The following is a 19,065-nucleotide window of genomic DNA, read 5'->3' on the forward strand; positions in this document are numbered from 1 at the left end:
ATAACTTGCAAATGCAAAATTCCTTGTCAGAATGTTTATCTTTTTCCTCTAAAAATGAAAATGAAATTATACAATCTACAGTTTTTCCATGATTAGTTGTGAACTGCATCATAAGAATCTAATCACCTTAAGACTTTTTGAAAATATGATTTTAATCAAAGATGGCTGCTATGAACTTGAACACTTTAAGATACTGTAACAAGAATGCAGTTAAATATGAATTATATTCACATTTATAAATGTTTCTAGGTGTATTGGATACTTTAAACACTGAATTATATTGTATAGCAGGTGAGGGTGTTCTATCAGTTGAAAAAGATTGTTTACTTTCATTATTTACTAAACAAAGTCAGTGTTCAAAACTTTAAGTGATATACTTCTATATACATTTTACAACCAGGCAAATAAGTTCAGAACATTTATGAGGTGTTCAAAAGCTTTTTGCCTTGTGACAATTACCTGGTATGTATACACATGTACATGAATATGCAAAATTATTATTACTTTATCAATTATCTTTTCACAGAACTTTATTTCATTTTTCAACAATTATGAAACACATCAAACTTATATTAATCACTCGTGTTGTCTTGGATAGAAATCAAATTGTACTAATATTGCAGATTATCCTGGACATTTTGAAAAGATTTCATCATTTCATAAACATGTATTAAATGCTTTTGTTTAAGATCACCATAGATTTGCTCATAAAGCATCATCATTAAACATATTTGTCATATTTTTGATCAAAGTTCCATTATGTTTTTATTAATACAGATCTTACAAAAATTCTTTTTGTTGATTCTTAACACTTAACATCGATTTGTCTTTCCATCTACATATCATATACCAATACAACACACTTGTTGAACAGAGACAGCTAGTAAACAAAATAAACAATAAAACTGAAACATTACTTTTTGTACAATTATCACCAACAGTACATAATTATGCATGCATGCACTTACACTCTGTGCTCAATATCAAGTGACATAAAACATGTTTTTTTTTTATCTTTAAGTTACTTATTTAGTAATATCATAGGAACAAATACTTTATACAATTGTACATGTAATTACTGGTAAAAAAATCACAAATATAAAGTATGGACTGGTTCATAATCAGTAAAATACATAGTGAAAATGAAAACGGCTATGTAACAGTGAATGTGTTATATATTGTTAAACAGATACAAATAATTCAATTTGAGAGGGACCAGAATTAAAAGGATGGATTTTTCTTTATTTTCGTTCAGATAAATCTTGGAGCATGTGGCTGTGAAGTTGAGCATTTACAGGTGCTCAAACTATTATTTGTATAATTTTAACTGATGTACTGTTTGTCTAGGTTTTTTTAACTGACTGTAAATGCATGGGGAATGCTTAAATAAAGAGTATGATACTGTTAAATGCTTGTGCACATCATTATAATGCTTCCCCTTATCTAACAATTCAGCAGTTAAATAAGTGACCCTTCAGAACTACATATCAAGTTGGTGTGGCGTCATTTCCAAACAAATTCACCTTTATGTGTGTGTACATGTCTTTATTAACAACTTAATTATCACAGACATGAAACTGACAGTCTGATACGGCAATAGGTACATGATATAAAGCACATTTAAAACGAAACATGTAGTAGTGTAACTTTATACAAACCTTATTGTGGAATGAAATTTTCATAATGACTCATTGCACAAAAGCTACTTCACAGAAGAGATCACAGATTCTACATCATCCATCTGAACATTCCAGCATTGTAAGCATAACAGTGAATGCAAGGTTGTCAAATATAAACAAGCAAGATTTATACATCAGATGATATACATGATAAGGGCCTACACATATACATGTATATGATTTAAGACAGGCATGACATTTGTCATTCTTATGATTTGCTTGGATAATTAAAATAAAACACAGCTTCATGAACAGTGCTCAGCAGCAGTAGTCCACATGGTCATTGAATAAACTGCACTTTATCCGGTTATAAACAAATTCTGCCTGATCTATCAAGTTTTAGGACTTAGTTTTGAATCATATACCACCATCACCTTTCAATCATCGTTTCCATATACAATAAAAAAAATTTCATTCTGTGTAGTGATAACTGATATATAATGGGTGTAAATCAAATGAAATCAGTCACAACAGCCTCGGAGTGTGTGGTCTTAAATTTCGCCCTCTCGGGCTTCAATAGATGTATGTATACTATAAAGAACGTGGGGATTAACATTTATTTTATATAAATAGTAAACGGTAACAAGCTGCATGTATATCATAGGTATCACATAGAGTATTCACTACTGATAATCCAACAACTAAATCCAGACCAGAAGATTATCTGTACTAGTTTACACAGAAACATTTTGTGTAGTGATAGCCGAGTTGCCCTAAATGCCAAACTTGACTAGTTGAATGAAAGAATGTTGTGTGTAAATATAAATGTGTTTGTATATATATATGATGATAGGTCCTGGATTTTCATTTGTGCTTTGAAATCATGAAATAATTTTTTAAAAATGTTTCCGATTTTTTTACATGACCTATCTGTGCTGAGAAACATCATTCCTTTAAATCATTTTTTTTAAAAATGCCTCAGTTAAAATACAATCATCTGATGGAAGGGAATATGTCCTTGAAGATCAAATACTCAATTTTTCCCATTCACGTCTTAATCAATGCCAGCATATACATGTGTATACCTTTTTGTGATGGACCACACAATTTATTATGTTCAGTAATCATAATCCATACATATATATACTCACCAACTTATGCATTGTGCTGATGACAACCTTGCCCCCTACTCAATGCTGATATTTATCATAAACAATTACCAGATATCTAAATTGTTGTTCACCATAATAACTATTTACATGTATATATTTCAAGGTAAGGTATACTTTCTGGTCAAATACTGTTGTCCCTAGCTTTCTTAACCTAACAAGTTCTTCAATATCAATAACTTCTCCATCATAAAATGAACTTATAATGTCACAATCTTAAAAGATAACAAAACGGCGACATACATGGCACAATATCACAAGCTTACATGCTCTTTGTTCTTGATAACAAAACACAGATAAAACATAATTGCTTGATTTTTTGGCTAAAAATATCAGTTAACACGTACATAATAAGGAAAACATTATAAACGGATCAATTAATATCAAATAAAAGTATATTTACATTTACAGGTTGTCAAAATTCTTTCAACACAATCAGTAAGGAATAAATAAAGACCAATGGGAGCATATTAGTAGCCTTTATATTTTTTACAGTTTTAATGTATGTACAGAGTCTGGCAGAGGCATTGTGTTAGGCAATTGTAATCAATTACATAAGCAACAGTTTCTAAATGATTTTTACTTAATATCTAGTTATCACAGCTAAAACAAATGGAAAAGCATAAAATCGCTGTACAACCACAAGTGTATTGGATATATTTTAGATACGTAGAAATTTTTGTGACGGTATAAAAAAACTGAGACTAAACGAATAAATTTCTTATGAAATTTTTCTTAGGCTTCTAATCTTATATTTAAATCATTCTCTGTTATGTTTCCATTCCATCCTCAAGAACATGCAAAAAAAGAAAAACCCTGAAAAATAGCAGCCTTATCAGTACACAGACCAACTATTTATAAATGTGTATTTCTAAAGTTTAAGAAAATGACCCTGAATCAATGCGTTATTTTTCAACATTCAATCATGACAAACAAATCTATTAAACTTATATAGAGTATACTTTGTGTGTATATCCTTAGATAAAGGTTACATCATAATGTTAAACATGAAACAGTTTAAGACTAACAAATAGTTGTGGTGAAATTGGAAAGCCATTTCTGAATAAAAATACTGACTAGTCTTAATGCTTCAATGAAAGTGAAAAAAAGTTTATATGCTTATTCTCATTTCAATTTCATCCTAAAACTTAACTTCAAAAGCAACATTTATAAAAAATCAAAAACATCATTAAAAAAAGAACAAAAAGTGAAAAGATCTTGATTAAAAATAAATGCACATAAGCTAACGACATACAATTCTTTTGCTATAGATTCTTTACTTAAAAGCTCAGATCCAATATGATTATGCTGCAGGTACTGTACAAGTATCTAAATAATGCTGTACTTTAACAATATCTTTAAAAAAGCTAGGTGATTGACTTCTAATCATAAACGATTTTTGACAAAGTGATTCTGAAGATTCACATTTATACTCTTTAAAGTCAAATATATAGTAATCTTTATAAAATTTGATAAGCAAATGAATTTCTAACTCACATATATACAGCTAAGCTACAAATTCACTAAATGTGATGTGTACATCATCAATGTGCAGTTTTATATGGCTTTGAATTTAACAGCAAAATAAATAAACAAATTCTATAATGGAGGTTAGAGTAATTTGTGTTCAACTAATGACATAAAACCAATGAAAATGTTCATGAAGTGATTTCAACATGTTATGTAGTGTTGGATGCACATTGTTTATCCGAGACAGAATTCAGATACGTTTGGGCAGCAATGTACAGAGCCAACATCCAGCGAAGTCTTTATACATTCTGATCCTTTTAAAGGCCTATCTAAATTATAAAGTCAAAATACCTTGGTTACATTGGAATTTGGCAATAAAAAGATTTTTTCTTCAGAAAAACTGAAACAATAAATTTTGTTTTGAAGACTATTCTGTGAGACAATCTATTCTAACAGGAAATATGTTTGTATAACTCAATTAATAACAATAAATAGATTTTGATTAAATTCCTTTCGACAGTAGTGTCTATTTCAGTTTTGAATAGGAATGGTGGGTACATTTCATTCCTGATCCCATGTGATTACACGGTATCAAAATGTTGGCTGATTTACTGAATTTAGTCAGATAAATTCTAATTAGTAAACTGTCAACTGAATATTTTTGAGTAAACATTTTACAGTCCCCGATTTTATCTAAAACCACTATAACAATACTGCTCATAGGACAATATCCTTTATAAAAATTGTTCCTCATTTTTTGATACCATCTAATTTTTCACAACATTTTTTACTTTGTCCATGTCACAAGAAACGTTGTCTTCCTTGACAAACCAGTGATGCCACTTTTTGGCACGGTCAATCTTCGCCTTGTTTCCGAGTGCCCAGTTATTATTGATGATATCTGGATCCAGCTTGTTGCGTTTAGATTCTGGATAAGAATACCATTTTCCATCAGGATAGACTTCAAGAGCCAGCATCTTGTACTTTATTCCTTTGTACTTTGACATGATCAATGCAGACAAGAACTGTTGGTCATTTTCACCTTCAGAAATCACTTGGTTCGGTGGCAGTTTCTTTAAGCGGGAATCAAGATTATAGAGTTTATCAGTAAGAGCTTGCCAAGTCACTTTCATTGCATTTGTTGGACGCATGAAAATAAATCCACCTGCAATTATGCCTGGTCTTTCAGAAACTGGGGTAACAAGAATGTCAAATTGTTCAGCTGTTTTTTTCAACCTTGGCATTGGATTGCGAATCCAAAGACAATCTACTTCAAATAAGAATATTTCAATGTTGTTATTCAGTATGGCTAAAAGGGCCTCTGACCTGCGTACCATCAGTCTAACATAGCCTGCATGACTGTACACTTGGTCTCCACTCAGAGAGAGGCCAGACAGAGCCACTGCACTGACCTCTGGCCAGTCCTTGTTGAGTTTGTCTCGAGACACATTGTCAGTTGTAATGAACAATACCTGTTTGTGAATACCCATATGTTTTGTGTTGCATAGCCAACTGTAAGTGAAGCTCATATAAGCATCATTTATCAGTGTAACTAATACTGTATCATTGGTTTTCGTGTACATACTTTTTGCCATTTTTACAACTGACAAAATTCCTGAATCTTCTTCTGCTATGGTTCCTGGGTTAGATTCTATAATGATGTTTGTGTTCTCGTGCATTGAATCACGCTTGATCACATTTTCACCTGATTTGAGAGATCTGTCAGCCTTGAAGTATATCAGTAGTGGACACACAACTGCCACAGTGAAGACTAGAGGAATAAGTATGAATTTTTTCATCATTTTCATTTTTAGTTTTACTTCTTCAAAAAATGAAAACAGTTGTGCATAATTGTAACGGCTTATGCTGACTTCTCTGTATCACAACAGGAGTGATTTCACTTGTCTCATGATGTTCTGGCTACTAGCCTAAAATTAAAAGAAAAAAAGATCATTTAGATACATTGTAAATCACATCATATCATTCTATATTGTACAGTCTGTCATCCAGCAAAGTTGCAACTTCTGAAAATTTCCAGGGAGGCCTCATGAATGCAAACAAAAAAGAAGTGTTTTATCTTCAGTTTTTAAAGTCTTAAAAATAACATACAAGAAAACAGAATGATAAGTCAGGAAATATTTCTATTTCATAAATAGACTTTACTAATTAAGAATGTATAGAGAAGGAATCTTGAGTTTAATAAATCTGGTTTGTTGTGGTTAGAGGAAGCACATATATAAGACTATATGTCATTCATAAGTCAACTCCTTTTTTTCTGATAACCAGTTTTGGGCACAAAATCTTGCAAGATCTGTTATTATAAACCTATAAGATTGACAGTAATTTCAAAAATGTGCTCAGAAAGAGGTTGCTAAAGTTTAGATTTTTTATTTAGGGAGGAATTCTGACGATTGACTGTGACAAAGACAAGTATAAAATTTCTAACAAATACTTAAAACTCCTTTACACTGCACCTGACTATATCTACATGCAAGTTCTTAGATAAAATATTAACCAATTTGACATAATCCATAAACTTAGCATGTCCATTAAATAAGCAGGAATCACTCTGGACAAGATTTAGGTATTTTTGCCATGTTTTGCTGAAAATCTCATTTAAATCCTAAGAATTAAATCCTAAATTCTATGGATAGGAAAAGTCCATTATCTAACCTAAGAAATCTTCCTACTTCTAAATCACAGCCACTGGTTGATCTTGTATGATACAATTAGTGATAAATACCTATCTAAGCTACTTTATACACCTTGATATAAGACTACACATGTACACAGAAATCAGAAATCGGACATTCTATAGACTAAGCTGACCAATGCTTGAACAGCGCTCGGTCAGTTATTATATATTTTATTTTTGGTTTTAATCCCACAAAACAACACATTTTTTCACTTATGATGTATGTTAATTATCTCAAACAAGGCAGTGTTTATCTTAAGTCAAACAGACGACTACACAGCCAACCATGCTGCTCACAACAACTGTCAAAATAAATGTCAGTTCATGAAAAATTTGCACACTTCAACTTTGTTCTGAAACAATCATAATAAAATATTTAACTGAAAGGAACAAGTATATTATCAAAAGCTGACCTGACAAAGTTTACATAATACGAACCAAGAGACTACATTTCCCCTCACAGAAAGGCATGCTTTGAATGTAGGGGCCACTATGCAAAAAAAATGAAGTCATTTATTTGGTGTATTTCTACAACATTATTGATCTACATATTAGTCTGTTCTGAATTTTGTGTAGCAGAGGTTCAAATATCGCTGTATGTAAGGACACCAAACAGCAAATATAAATATTTAATATTTTCCAGCATTGGTTCCAACTTCTGTCATTATCCATTATTACACCAGTAATGTTTCACTTATCATTTTGTTTGAATATGCTGTGTGAACTATTAACCTGTATGACCTATATCCCTATTGAATTTGGTTACTGTAACATGTGACTTTTCGAAAGAAACAGACACTGTGATTAAATCAGTTCATTACAAGCATTCGTTTGATTGGTAAATTTGGATACCTTTTCCATAATACTCATTTTCACAATTCAAACATCCTCCCAAATACCATGAACTAGGCCATCAGTCCATCCTCAGATGCCAGCATTTTGTTGTTGTCTAACAAGTAAATAAAAACTGTCCAGGAATAAAAACCTACCCCTCCTTCCATTTTTTAGCAACAGAAGTCCAAATATACACATCTTATATTGGAAAAATGATGCTTTTAGAATTATCACTTTTGATGACTGCTTTCCGACTTGAATGGATAAGTGTTGCAGACCAGCACATGAGAAAATAACGTTATTTGAAAAGTCTGCGGTGTGATCAAAAAAGTTAAGTAAGATATGTAGTTCATTTGATAAAATTTTCGATGTAGAAATGGTGCATACATAGGCACACACATTCACCATTTTCTTGACATTTTTTTTCGTCGTATTGTCATTTCCAATTTAAATGACCATTTTATGTAAGATGTGTGCACTTCTGGGGTCACTGTCAGGCTAACTCAAGCATCCCTGTGATTCAGCGATTTTAACAGAAACATATCCGAAAATGTTGACACATTTCCCATACACATATCTGTCATTTCAGGCGAGTGAATTTGAGGTCATAATTGTAGAAAAAACTAGTGTTTCACTAATCACTTTATTGAACAAATTTCATAGTACGAACACATTACAATAATTTATATATTTGTTTGCAACTCATCGTCGTAGCATTGCTACCGACATGTGATTCTTAAGGGGTCCGAAACTAATACGCCAAGGTACTAATACGAGAAGATAACAGACTCTGGGTGTAATTTTACTACATTTTTCGGTACCTACAGAAGTCGGTTTGATACTTGTAAAATGGTTTACATAGCTAGGGTGGCATTTTGAGTGAGCACTTTTTCAGTAACGAAATGAGCAATATTTATCGATGACGAAGCACTTTAAAAACAGAATTAAATGCATAATTTTAAAACATTTTAAAAAGTACTGAAACGACCTGGTACGGTGACAACATGCCCCCTTCTAAACAAATGACCGGTATTCCGATTAAAGCAGAAAAAATATATGTTTTGTGTTCGAGCACCGACAGCTGATTGGTCGAGTAGTGAAATTAAGCAGGAAGCAAAACTCATTTCATAGCAAACCGGATAGCTGACATTACACACTGTTTAAGATTTAAATTATGATCATCCGTGCTGATGCAAGCGACAATAAAGAGACAAAATGTCATGTACATCTTTCATCATAAACGCATCTTACCAGATTCCACATCATTTCCTTTATACCGGAAGTCGATACTCGAAAAATAGGTACTATAATTACAGCTCAACCCAGAACGGTACAAACAGGAACAGACAAGGCTGTGATTTCAATTCCCATACACAGATATTACCAGTGTGTATATCACAATGAAAATGCGAAGTGTAACGATCTAAAAACCGATAAAGTCATACACAATTATAGTATAGGGATTATTGTAGTTATGTATTTGATACTGAACACGAGGACGTCATATTTCAAGCAAGGGGAGAATGTAACAATGTGTAAAATAAGTCATTTTAATAAAGTTAGTTAATTATTGATTTTAATAAAATATGTTAATTATTTAAGAACTGTTGCGTCAATTGGTACGTGTTATTTTGCGCGTGGACATGTAAACGTCCATTTGTTTGTCTGTATACGTACGTCTTACGTCGTGTGTATTATGTAAATGTGGTGTACAGTCGTTTCGTAATGTGCCATACATGTATATGGTAATGGTCAATGTTGTCTCGTTTGGGTTTGACGGTTAGTCGTTTGTCTTTGTTTGGTCACTTGCGTCAGTTTGTAAGGAGCCGCCGTTGTGGTCAGATCATGCGAAAATATGAAGAATATCCAGTCAGCCATGTCGGCGTAGACTAGGTTACTATGGACTCAGAGACCCATTTTGAAAAGCTTATGGAAAACTCACTTGAAAATACGGCCCTTCTCGCAGTAACAGAAAACTTCTTAGCTTCAATTCAAAACCCTGTGTTTATTAACAAAATGGCAAATGCACTTATTACTCCTGTCTTGAAATTCTCTTGAAAACTCTGTAAGATCATCGGTTTCTTTAAGTATTTTGAAAAGTTCACTTAAACCTAGTAATCAAAGAAATATTCTCTTTCAGAATCTGAACGACTTAGATTTGCAGGTTCCTCGTGATTTAGATTTGCTTTTATTTCGTAACCAAGAATTGTCGCATGATACAAATTGTGAACTTTTCTTATGTGTTCAGCATTTTTTAAAGTCTAGTTGCAGGTTTTGAGTATAACTTTTCATGTCATTTTCAATATTTAAATCCGATGTAACTGATTTATCTCTCTCTTCCGCTCTCTCTCTTCTTCCCTATCCCTTTTCTTCTCTCTCTCTCTCCCTTTCTTCCCCATCCCTTTCCTTCTCTCCCTCCCTCTCCCTTACTTCCACATCCCTTTCCTTCTCTCTCCCTCCCTCTCCCTTACTTCCCCATCCCATCCTCTCTTCCTCTCTCTCTCCCTTTCTTCTCTCTCCTCTTACTTCATCCCTTTCCTCTCTCTCCTTTCCTTCCTTTTCCTCTCTCCTCCCTCTCCCTTACTTCCCCATCCCTCTCTCCTTCTCTCTCCTTTCCTTCTCTCCCTCTCCCTTCCCTTTCCTCTCCCCATCCCTTTCCTTCTCTCTCTCTCTTACTTCCCCATCCCTTTCCTTCTCTCTCTCCCTCTCCCGTACTTCCCCATCCCTTTCCTTCTCTCTCTCCCTCTCCCTTACTTCCCCCCTCTCCCTTACTTCACCATCCCTTTCTTTCTCTCTCTCCTTCTCCCTTACTTCCCCATCCCTTTCCTTCTCTCTCTCCCTCTCCCTTACTTCCCCATCCCTTTCCTTCTCTCTCTCCCTCTCCCTTACTTCCCCATCCCTTTCCTTCTCTCTCTCCCTCTCCCTTACTTCCCCATCCCTTTCCTTCTCCCTCTCCCTTACTTCCCCATCCCTTTCCTTCTCTCTCTCTCTCCCTCCTCTCTCTCTCTCTCCCTTACTTCCCCATCTTCTCCTTTCCTTCTCTCTCTCTCCTCTCTCTCTCTCCCTTACTTCCCCATCTTCTCTCTTTCCTTCTCTCTCTCCCTTTCTCCTTACTTCCCTCTCCCTTTCTTCTCCCTCTCTCATACTTCCCCATCCCTTTCCTTCTCTCTTCTCTCTCTCTCTCTCTCCTCTCCCTTCCCCATCCCTTTCCTCTCTCTCCTCTTCCATCCCTTCTCTCTCTCCCTTCTCTCTCCCTCTCCCTTACTTCCCCATCCCTTTCCTTCTCCCTTTCCCTTACTTCCCCATCCCTTTCTTTCTCTCTCTCTCCCTCTCCCGTACTTCTCCATCCCTTTCCTTCTCTCTCTCTCCCTCTCCCTTACTTCCCCATCCCTTTCCTTCTCTCTCTCTCTCTCCCTTACTTCTCCCTCTCTCTCTCCCCATCCCTTCTCTCTTCTCTCTCTCTCTCTCTCTCCCTTACTTCCCCATCCCTTTCTCTCTCTCTCTCTCTCTCTCTCTCCTTACTTCCCCATCCCTTTCCTCTCTCTCTCTCTCCCTCTCCCTTCTTCTCTCTCTCTCCCTCTTCCTCTCTCTCTCCTCACTTTCTCTCTCTCTCTCCCTCTCCTCTCTTCCCTCTCTCTCTCTCTTCCCCATCCCTTCTCTCTCTCTCTCTCTCCCTTCCCCATCCCTTTCTCTCTCTCTCTCCTCTCCCTTACTTCCCCATCCCTTTCCTTCTCTCTCCCTCCCTCTCCCTTACTTCCCCATCCCTTTCCTTCTCTCTCTCTCCCTCTCCCTTACTTCCCCATCCCTTTCCTTCTCTCTCTCTCCCTCTCCCTTACTTCCCCATCCCTTTCCTTCTCTCCCTTCCTCTCCCTTACTTCCCCATCCCTTTCCTTCTCTCTCTCCCTTACTTCCCCATCCCTTTCTTTCTCTCTCTCTCCCTCTCTCTTCTCCCTTTCCTTCCTCTCCCTCTCTCCCTCTCCCTACTTCCCCATCCCTTTCCTTCTCTCTCTCTCCCTCTCCCTTACTTCCCCATCCCTTTCTCTCTCTCTCTCTCCTCTCCCTTACTTCCCATCCCTTTCCTTCTCTCTCTCTCTCTCTCTCTTCTCTCTTCTTCTCTCTCTCTCTCTCTCTCTTCCCCATCCCTTTCTCTCTCTCTCTCTCTCCCTTACTTCCCCATCCCTTCTCCTCTCTCTCTCTCCCTCTCCTCTCCCTTACTTCCCCATCCCTTTCTCTCTCTCCTCTCCCTTTCCCTTTCCTCTCTCTCCCTCTCCCTTACTTCCCCATCCCTTTCCTTCTCTCTCTCTCCCTCACTTCCCCATCCCTTTCCTTCTCTCTCTCTCTCCCTCTCCCTTTCCCCATCCCTTTCCTTCTCCCTCTCCCTTACTTCCCCCTCCCTTTCCTTCTCTCTCTCCCTTTCTTCCCCATCCCTTTCCTTCTCTCTCTCCCTCTCCCTTACTTCCCCATCCTTTTCCTTCTCTCTCTCCCTCTCCCTTACTTCCCCATCCCTTTCCTTCTCTCTCTCCCTCTCCCTTACTTCCCCATCCCTTTCCTTCTCTCTCTCCCTCTCCCTCACTTCCCCACCCTATTTCTAGAAATAGTCATTTGTTGTTGATTTGAAATACGTATTATATACAATGTATTTATTTGTTTGTATTTTGGAGAAGGTGTTTTATAAGTTGAAATAACTTGTGCCCAATCCATTTACAACTTTGTTGAATAAGATATGTTTAAACTAAACTACTGGGTGTCACTCCATGTATCCTCCTACTCCGAACTAGGTGCACGTGACACTCCATATATTATGTAACCTCCTACTAAACCCCTATACTGGGTGCATCCAGTGGTTTGTAGAATAATCGTTAAATTTCATCGAGGAGCTTTTGAAGTGTTACGAGAAAAAAATCGTATCGATTTTCTGAGAGAGAAAACTACACATGTAAACATCAGTATGTATAGGTAACGCCAGAATTGTAACGAATGAATGTAGACCAGTACCCACTGCCCAAGATTGACGACATTTTCGCGACACTTGCTGGAGGCCAACATTTCACGAAGATTGATCTCAGGAATGCTTATCTGCAAACGGCTGTACGCGAAGAGGACCGACATTACCTGACAATCAACACACATCGTGGGTTATTTCAGTACAATCGGTTGGTATTTGGAATTGCGTCGGCGCCAGCTATTTGGCAGAGATCCATTGACCAAGTTCTTCAAGGCATTCCACGCGTGCAGTGTATCCTGGATGATATGATCGTTACGGGCACGACCGATAAAGATCATTTGGCAAATCTAGAAACAGCACTTGAGCGTTTAGACCGTTTCGGCTTGCGCGTTAACAAGGTAAAGTGTGAGATTTTCAAAGACTCGATCGAATTTTGTGGGCACACCATTTACAAAGATGGACTACACAAGATGCCAAGCAAGGTGGAAGCTGTTGTTAATGCTCCGCGCCCAGAAAACGTCAACCAACTCAGATCATTTCTGGGACTAGTGAATTACTATGCTAAGTTCATTAAAAACTTGTCATCAATGGTAAACCCATTGAACCAGCTTCTGGAGGCAAACCGGAAGTGGGAGTGGTCGGCAGAGTGCGATACTGCATTTCAGCGCGTAAAGGAAGCTGTGGCATCGGAACAAGTACTGACTCATTTTGATCCAGACAAGAAAGTGCAATTGGCAACAGACGCATCTCCATACGGCATAGGCGCGGTATTATCGCATGTTATGGAAGACGGATCCGAGAGGCCGATAGCTTCGCGTCACGCTCGCTCTCAAAATCTGAATGCAACTATGCGCAGATTGACAAGGAAGCCCTTGCAATTGTCTGGGGTGTGAAGAAATTTTACCAATATTTATATGGGCGCCATTTATTTTACTGAAGGATCATCAGCCCCTGACATCGATCTTTCACACAGAGAAAGGTATTCCAGTGATAACCGCGGCAAGACTCCAGCGTTACGCACTGTATTTAGCAGGCTTCCAATACGACATCAAGTACAAAAGTACAGCAAAACATGCAAACGCCGATGGATTATCGCGTCTACCCCTAGACATAAGGCCAGTACTGGAAGAAGATACTGTTGATGCCTTTATGGTGTCTTACATGAACACTCTCCCTGTGACCAGTAAGGAAATCGCACATGCAACGTTGAAGGACCAAACCTTATCAAGGGTGTACACCACCGTACAACAAGGGTAGACCGAGGGTGAAGACAAATGCCTCGGTGTTTTCTACAATAAACGTACTGAAATAAGCATTCATCAGCATTGTTTGTTCTGGGGAATACATGTTATTATCCCCGAGTCGCCTAAAAGGAGAGTGTTAGACGAACTACATGAAGGACATTTGGGCGTGGTTAAGATGAAGAGCCTCGCCAGAAGCTACGTTTGGTGGCCTGGCATCGATGCTGACATCGAGCATGTTTGTAAGTCTTGTGTAGGATGCCAAGACATTAAGAATTCACCGCCAGCCGCACCTATCCATCCTTGGGAATGACCATTCATTCCGTGGCAACGCATTCACATCGACTTTGCGGGACCATTTCTCGACAGGATGTTTTTCGTAGCTGTAGATGCTCATTCAAAGTGGCCGGAAGTGGTTGCTATGACTTCGACAACAGCAGAGCGAACTGTAGAGGTTCTGAGAGAAATATTCTGCAGGAATGGAGTTCCAGCTCAGGTTGTGAGTGATAACGGCCCACAGTTCAAATCTGAACATTTTGCCAATTTTATGAAGTCTAACGGGATTAAACACACAACATCCGCCCCGTACCATCCGAGTACGAACGGTCTGGCGGAGCGCTTTGTCCAATCTTTCAAAAGCGCAATGAAAGCAAGTAAGAAAGACTCTGGGTCGATCCAGAAACGCTTGGCTAACTTCCTATTGGCATATAGGAACAGCAAACATATGACTACAAATGAGAGCCCGGCAAAACTCTTCATGGGACGCAACTTACCGTCACGGCTGGATTTGATCAAACCTGATGTCCAACGACGCGTTAATGAACAACAATGGAAACAAGAGTCGAAACGACGAGTTCTCTGCAGGTCATTCTCCATGGGAGAAAAGGTAGCTGTCCGTGATTATAGAGACACAAAAATGGGTGTATGGTGAAATCGCGGAAAAGACTGGACCCGTTTCTTATCGTGTTGAAATTGCTCCTGGTGTTCTCTGGCGCAGACACTTGGACCAGATTCGTTCCACCGAAGTAGACGAGAATACATTGGAAGTTAACTTACCAATGAAGGGTGACATTCAGCCGAAACCTTCAATAATTGTCATGGAAAAACCTGTAAGTGACGCGTCAGGAGTCGTCGGCAGCCATGCGTCTTCAGTACCGTCGACTATACATCAAGAGTCATCGACTGAAGTCTGTGCATCATCTCCAAAAGTCACTGAGTCAGGAAAGGTGTCATCACCTGAGCGTCGTTATCCGCGTCGCAACATCGTTCCTCCAAAGAGACTTCAAGATTTTGTTAGGATCTAAGGTTCTGTGTTCAGTAGCAGACTTTTAAGACATCTTGAGTTATAATGGTGAGCACACCGTGGCAAGGGGCACAATAATCTCCGTGTGTATCACAGGAACCACTTAGGTTCCTTAGTTGTTTTATTTGTAATTAAGTATCAGGCAGATGCTTTGTCAGTCAACTTTTAAGTATTCAAGGTGCTACTACTGTTAGTGAATTATATATGTTACACTAGTTTTGTTATTATGTTAAAGTTCATACAAAACGCAGTTTTCAATTCAAAAGTACCTGTACCATAATTTGGCATATATCTAAACTAAAAATATCGGTGAATTTAATTAGTTTATTTTGCAAGAACTGATTTTGATGGACATGGTTAAATCACTTCAAAATTGGTAAGGGAGAGATGTGATGTATTTTACTATATCATGCATGTGAATCCGGAATTTCCTTGTCCGGCTCCTGAAAATAGTCCCGCCCAGCGCAATCATTAAAAAAGTAGTTTGTACCGCCATGATGTGTGATATGTTCTGTGAAAAACCGTTTTGGGTCAAGACACGACAGTTACCAAAATCATTCAAGCGTGAAAGTCTGTATTACCGAAGAGCTGCACGAGGTTTTCTGCGAATAACTTGTATCTTCGCTTGAATTTCCTAAACATTCAAACTGACAACTGTTCCTTAGATCCTTAGGATTTAGAAATCACCGAATCTTGCTATCTATCAACTTTATCATTATGCCCCGCCTGTCACAAGTACAGAGAGAAGGGGCTGTAGGCATGATCCAGGCTGGGGAGTCTCGCCGTCGAGTTGCACGGCATTTTGGTTGCAGTGTTAAGACAGTTTGCCAGTTGGTAAGTCGTTTAAACCAAACTGGGTCAACATCCGTTTGTCCCCGAAGCGGCCGACCCCGTAAAACGACCGCCAGGGATGACAGTCGTATACGATTGATACACTTGCGCAATCGATTCGTTACCGCAGTAGAGACTACAAGGACATTGTTTGGGCGTCGTGTGTCGCCCCAAACAGTCCGCAACAGGTTGAGGGCCTACTAATTGAAAGCGCGGCGTCCCAACACTGGACCCAATTTGTTGCGACGCGACGTCACCGTAATAATCGGCGAAACTAGACCCGTGTTCACCGTCGTTGGGCCTTACGACAATGGAACAATGTTCTGTTTTCAGATGAGTCCAGGTTTTGTCTGCAACACGGTGACGGAAGGCGCAGAGTGTGGAGGCGACGAGGGGAGCGTTTTGCGAACTGATGCGTCGCAGAACGGGACCGCTTTGGCGTCGGAAGTGTAATGGTTTGGGGTGGTATTTGTGGGGGGACTCGTACCAGGCTTGTTGTGTTAAATAGCAATTTAACCGGCATTCGATATCGGGACGAAATTTTAAGACCAGTGGTTCTGCCATTCTTAAGACGCCATGGCGTTGGCGCCATTTTTCAACAGGATAACGCACCAGCGCACACCAGTCACGTCAGCAGAACTTTCTTGCAGCAGAATAACGTACAGGTGTTAGATTGGCCATCTAAATCACCTGATTTGTCACCGATTGAGCATGTCTGGGACTTTCTTGGGCGACGCGTGAGAGAATGTCAAAATCAGCCGTCAAACTTGCAGGAGCTGGCCCAAGCCTTGATCGCTGAATGGAACAACATCTCTCCTCGAATTATCCGCCGTTTTTCGAGTTCCATGCGACGACGCTGCAATGCTGTTTACTTCGCAAACGGTGGCAATACCCGTAACTAATGGTGTTACCTTTGAAATTGACCCCAACGTCCTTTACAGTCGAATAAAATCAACTGAACGCAAAGTTTTATAATGAACCATGACTGCAGTTTTATCAGAATTTATCAATTACTTTATTCGTACATGATTGGTAAGGATTTATGAAGGGATTAATTAATTAATCACAGAATAAAGTAGTGTTACCTTTCTTTTTTTGTTTAGTATATATAGAACTCTGATTTGTTTGACCTTATAACGAAGTTATTAAGGATGAAACAGATGCACTACACAACAACATTCTGTATCGTTCGTCGCAAAAATATTTTTATGGTCTGTATCGTCATTTGCTGATTTGCACAATCCATCGCAATGGAATAGTTCATATTGTTTATAAGTTTCAAACCTACTCTCCAGAATTTCTTAACGTCGTCGGAATAGCGCATCCGTGATGTAGTTTCGACTGAAAACCAATTGACTACGTCTAGAAACAGTGAGTAGGCAATGTTTTGAAGTGGAAATGAATCCTCTGCAACCAGTCTGTTAAATTTTATATACGTTTCCATTTGATCTTCTTTTTTAAGATTCTCTAATACTTTCGGGAGGAGATTACAAAGTGCTTTGAGTTCTTCTGTGTTATTTCCGTCTTCATTTTCTTCTTTGTCCTTTTCAGTATCTTCTTTGTCCTTTTCAGTATCACTGATAGAGGGATTAATCATTCCAATAGATATATCAATGTCATCTGCCTGTTCTTTTTCATGGTCAATATGGGATTTTTTGTTACCAGAGTCATCATCAATATTTACAACTAAACTTTGGGGTTCTTCATTGTCACTACAAACATTTTGGAACAAAGATTTCTTCAGTGGTATCGATGTTGCAAGCTTTACCTTCTTACGAACGGGACTGAACAACGGACTTGGTATGCTGAGCTTAGAAATTTTTATCGTGTCTCTATCGTTGTCTTCAACATAGATGAATGAGTCTTGGCGTCGAATATCTTCCGGTATTACTTTGAAATTTTCGGATTGCCACGCCCTTGCTTTGTTTGCCTCAGAAAAGTTAGCTTTTTGATTTTTAGTTCGTTTGAAGGGTGTCGTATCACATAGTGATCTATAATTTCAGAAAAACCACAGCTGGAGAAGACGCAGTATGTGCACTTGAATTTTTCTGAAATGAAAAAAAAAAAAAAACAAATAGTTTGAATTCGTCAATACAATAACCGTTTCCTATCATGATGTTACTTATTGTGGTTTGCGATATTTTCAATAGGCCCTATCAACATAAAATGGTATACATTCCAATTGCTCGTACTACACACGAACGGTACAGTCGTTTCTACATTTATCAACAATGACGGTACAGTGATTCAGCAACGAACGATACAGTCGTTCACGTCTGACATGCGTGAGAAAAAGTGCTCAAACTAAATATTTACAACTTCCTGAAGAAAATGCTTCAGTCTGCCAATGCAGGAATGTTCATCCTACATCGGACGTTGTTCAAATGATTAATGTTGGTTTAAGATGTATAGGAAGAAACGTTTGAATTTTAAGTAAGCTCGATTTTTCTAGTAAAAGCAATGGTTTTGGCAATATTTTTGTTAAGTTATTACAACATGAAACAGAAATAAAATTCTTCACTTGGCCATACTAACTGGTATAAATATACGAATGTACTCTAAGCTTTACATGCTAAACTGAGCTTTGATATAAGAGAGAGCTTACCTTTTTCTCCCGAAATTTCCCCGGTGGACGCCATTGCGACGAACTGATGCCGCCTTACAGTTGTCACACTTTCGATGTACGCGACTGTACGGTTAGATACAGTGAGGTTACGTTGTGTATTTTCTGAGGGCATCGGTACAACATGGCGACATTCGGTTGGGACATTGCAAATAGAACGTGTTACAGCCACAGGTTTTTCAACATTTTTACCGGCCGCGATCTCGGAGAGTGAGATGGACATACTTTTCTTTTGTGTATCTGAACAGGATCGATTGCAACGACGATTCATTTCTGTGTCCAGACAGAAACATTATGGATCTGGATTCTTATCCGAGATTGGACAGGTATTCGGA

General features: G+C 38.1%; 2 protein-coding genes across 2 annotated transcripts; both read right to left on the reverse strand.

Annotated features, from left to right (window-relative positions):
- Positions 1 to 3,917: 3,917 nt before the first annotated feature.
- Positions 3,918 to 9,055, reverse strand: LOC132560473 (uncharacterized). The gene is made up of 2 exons (XM_060225137.1): positions 9,039 to 9,055; positions 3,918 to 6,186 (listed from the first exon to the last, which is right to left on the reverse strand). Exon 2 carries the CDS (start codon positions 6,064 to 6,066, stop codon positions 5,026 to 5,028), a length of 1,041 nt encoding a protein of 346 aa, XP_060081120.1. The 5' UTR covers positions 6,067 to 6,186; positions 9,039 to 9,055; the 3' UTR covers positions 3,918 to 5,025.
- A 976-nt stretch (positions 9,056 to 10,031) lies between these two features.
- LOC132560477 (uncharacterized) lies at positions 10,032 to 12,186 on the reverse strand (the record flags this gene model as incomplete). The annotated part of the gene is made up of 2 exons (XM_060225140.1): positions 10,032 to 10,145; positions 12,136 to 12,186. Coding segments are annotated over 2 exons (165 nt in total), but the record flags the coding sequence as incomplete, so codon positions are not given.
- Positions 12,187 to 19,065: the final 6,879 nt, after the last annotated feature.

Source organism: Ylistrum balloti, unplaced genomic scaffold (assembly GCF_031769215.1).
Source record: "Ylistrum balloti isolate Yb309-2 unplaced genomic scaffold, AGI_CSIRO_Ybal_v1 Utg371066, whole genome shotgun sequence".
NCBI lineage: Eukaryota > Metazoa > Mollusca > Bivalvia > Pectinida > Pectinidae > Ylistrum > Ylistrum balloti.

Coding starts and splice junctions, on each gene's coding strand:
- LOC132560473 (XM_060225137.1), bottom strand. CDS start 6,066: ATGAAAATGATGAAAAAATTCATACTTATTCCTCTAGTCTTCACTGTG.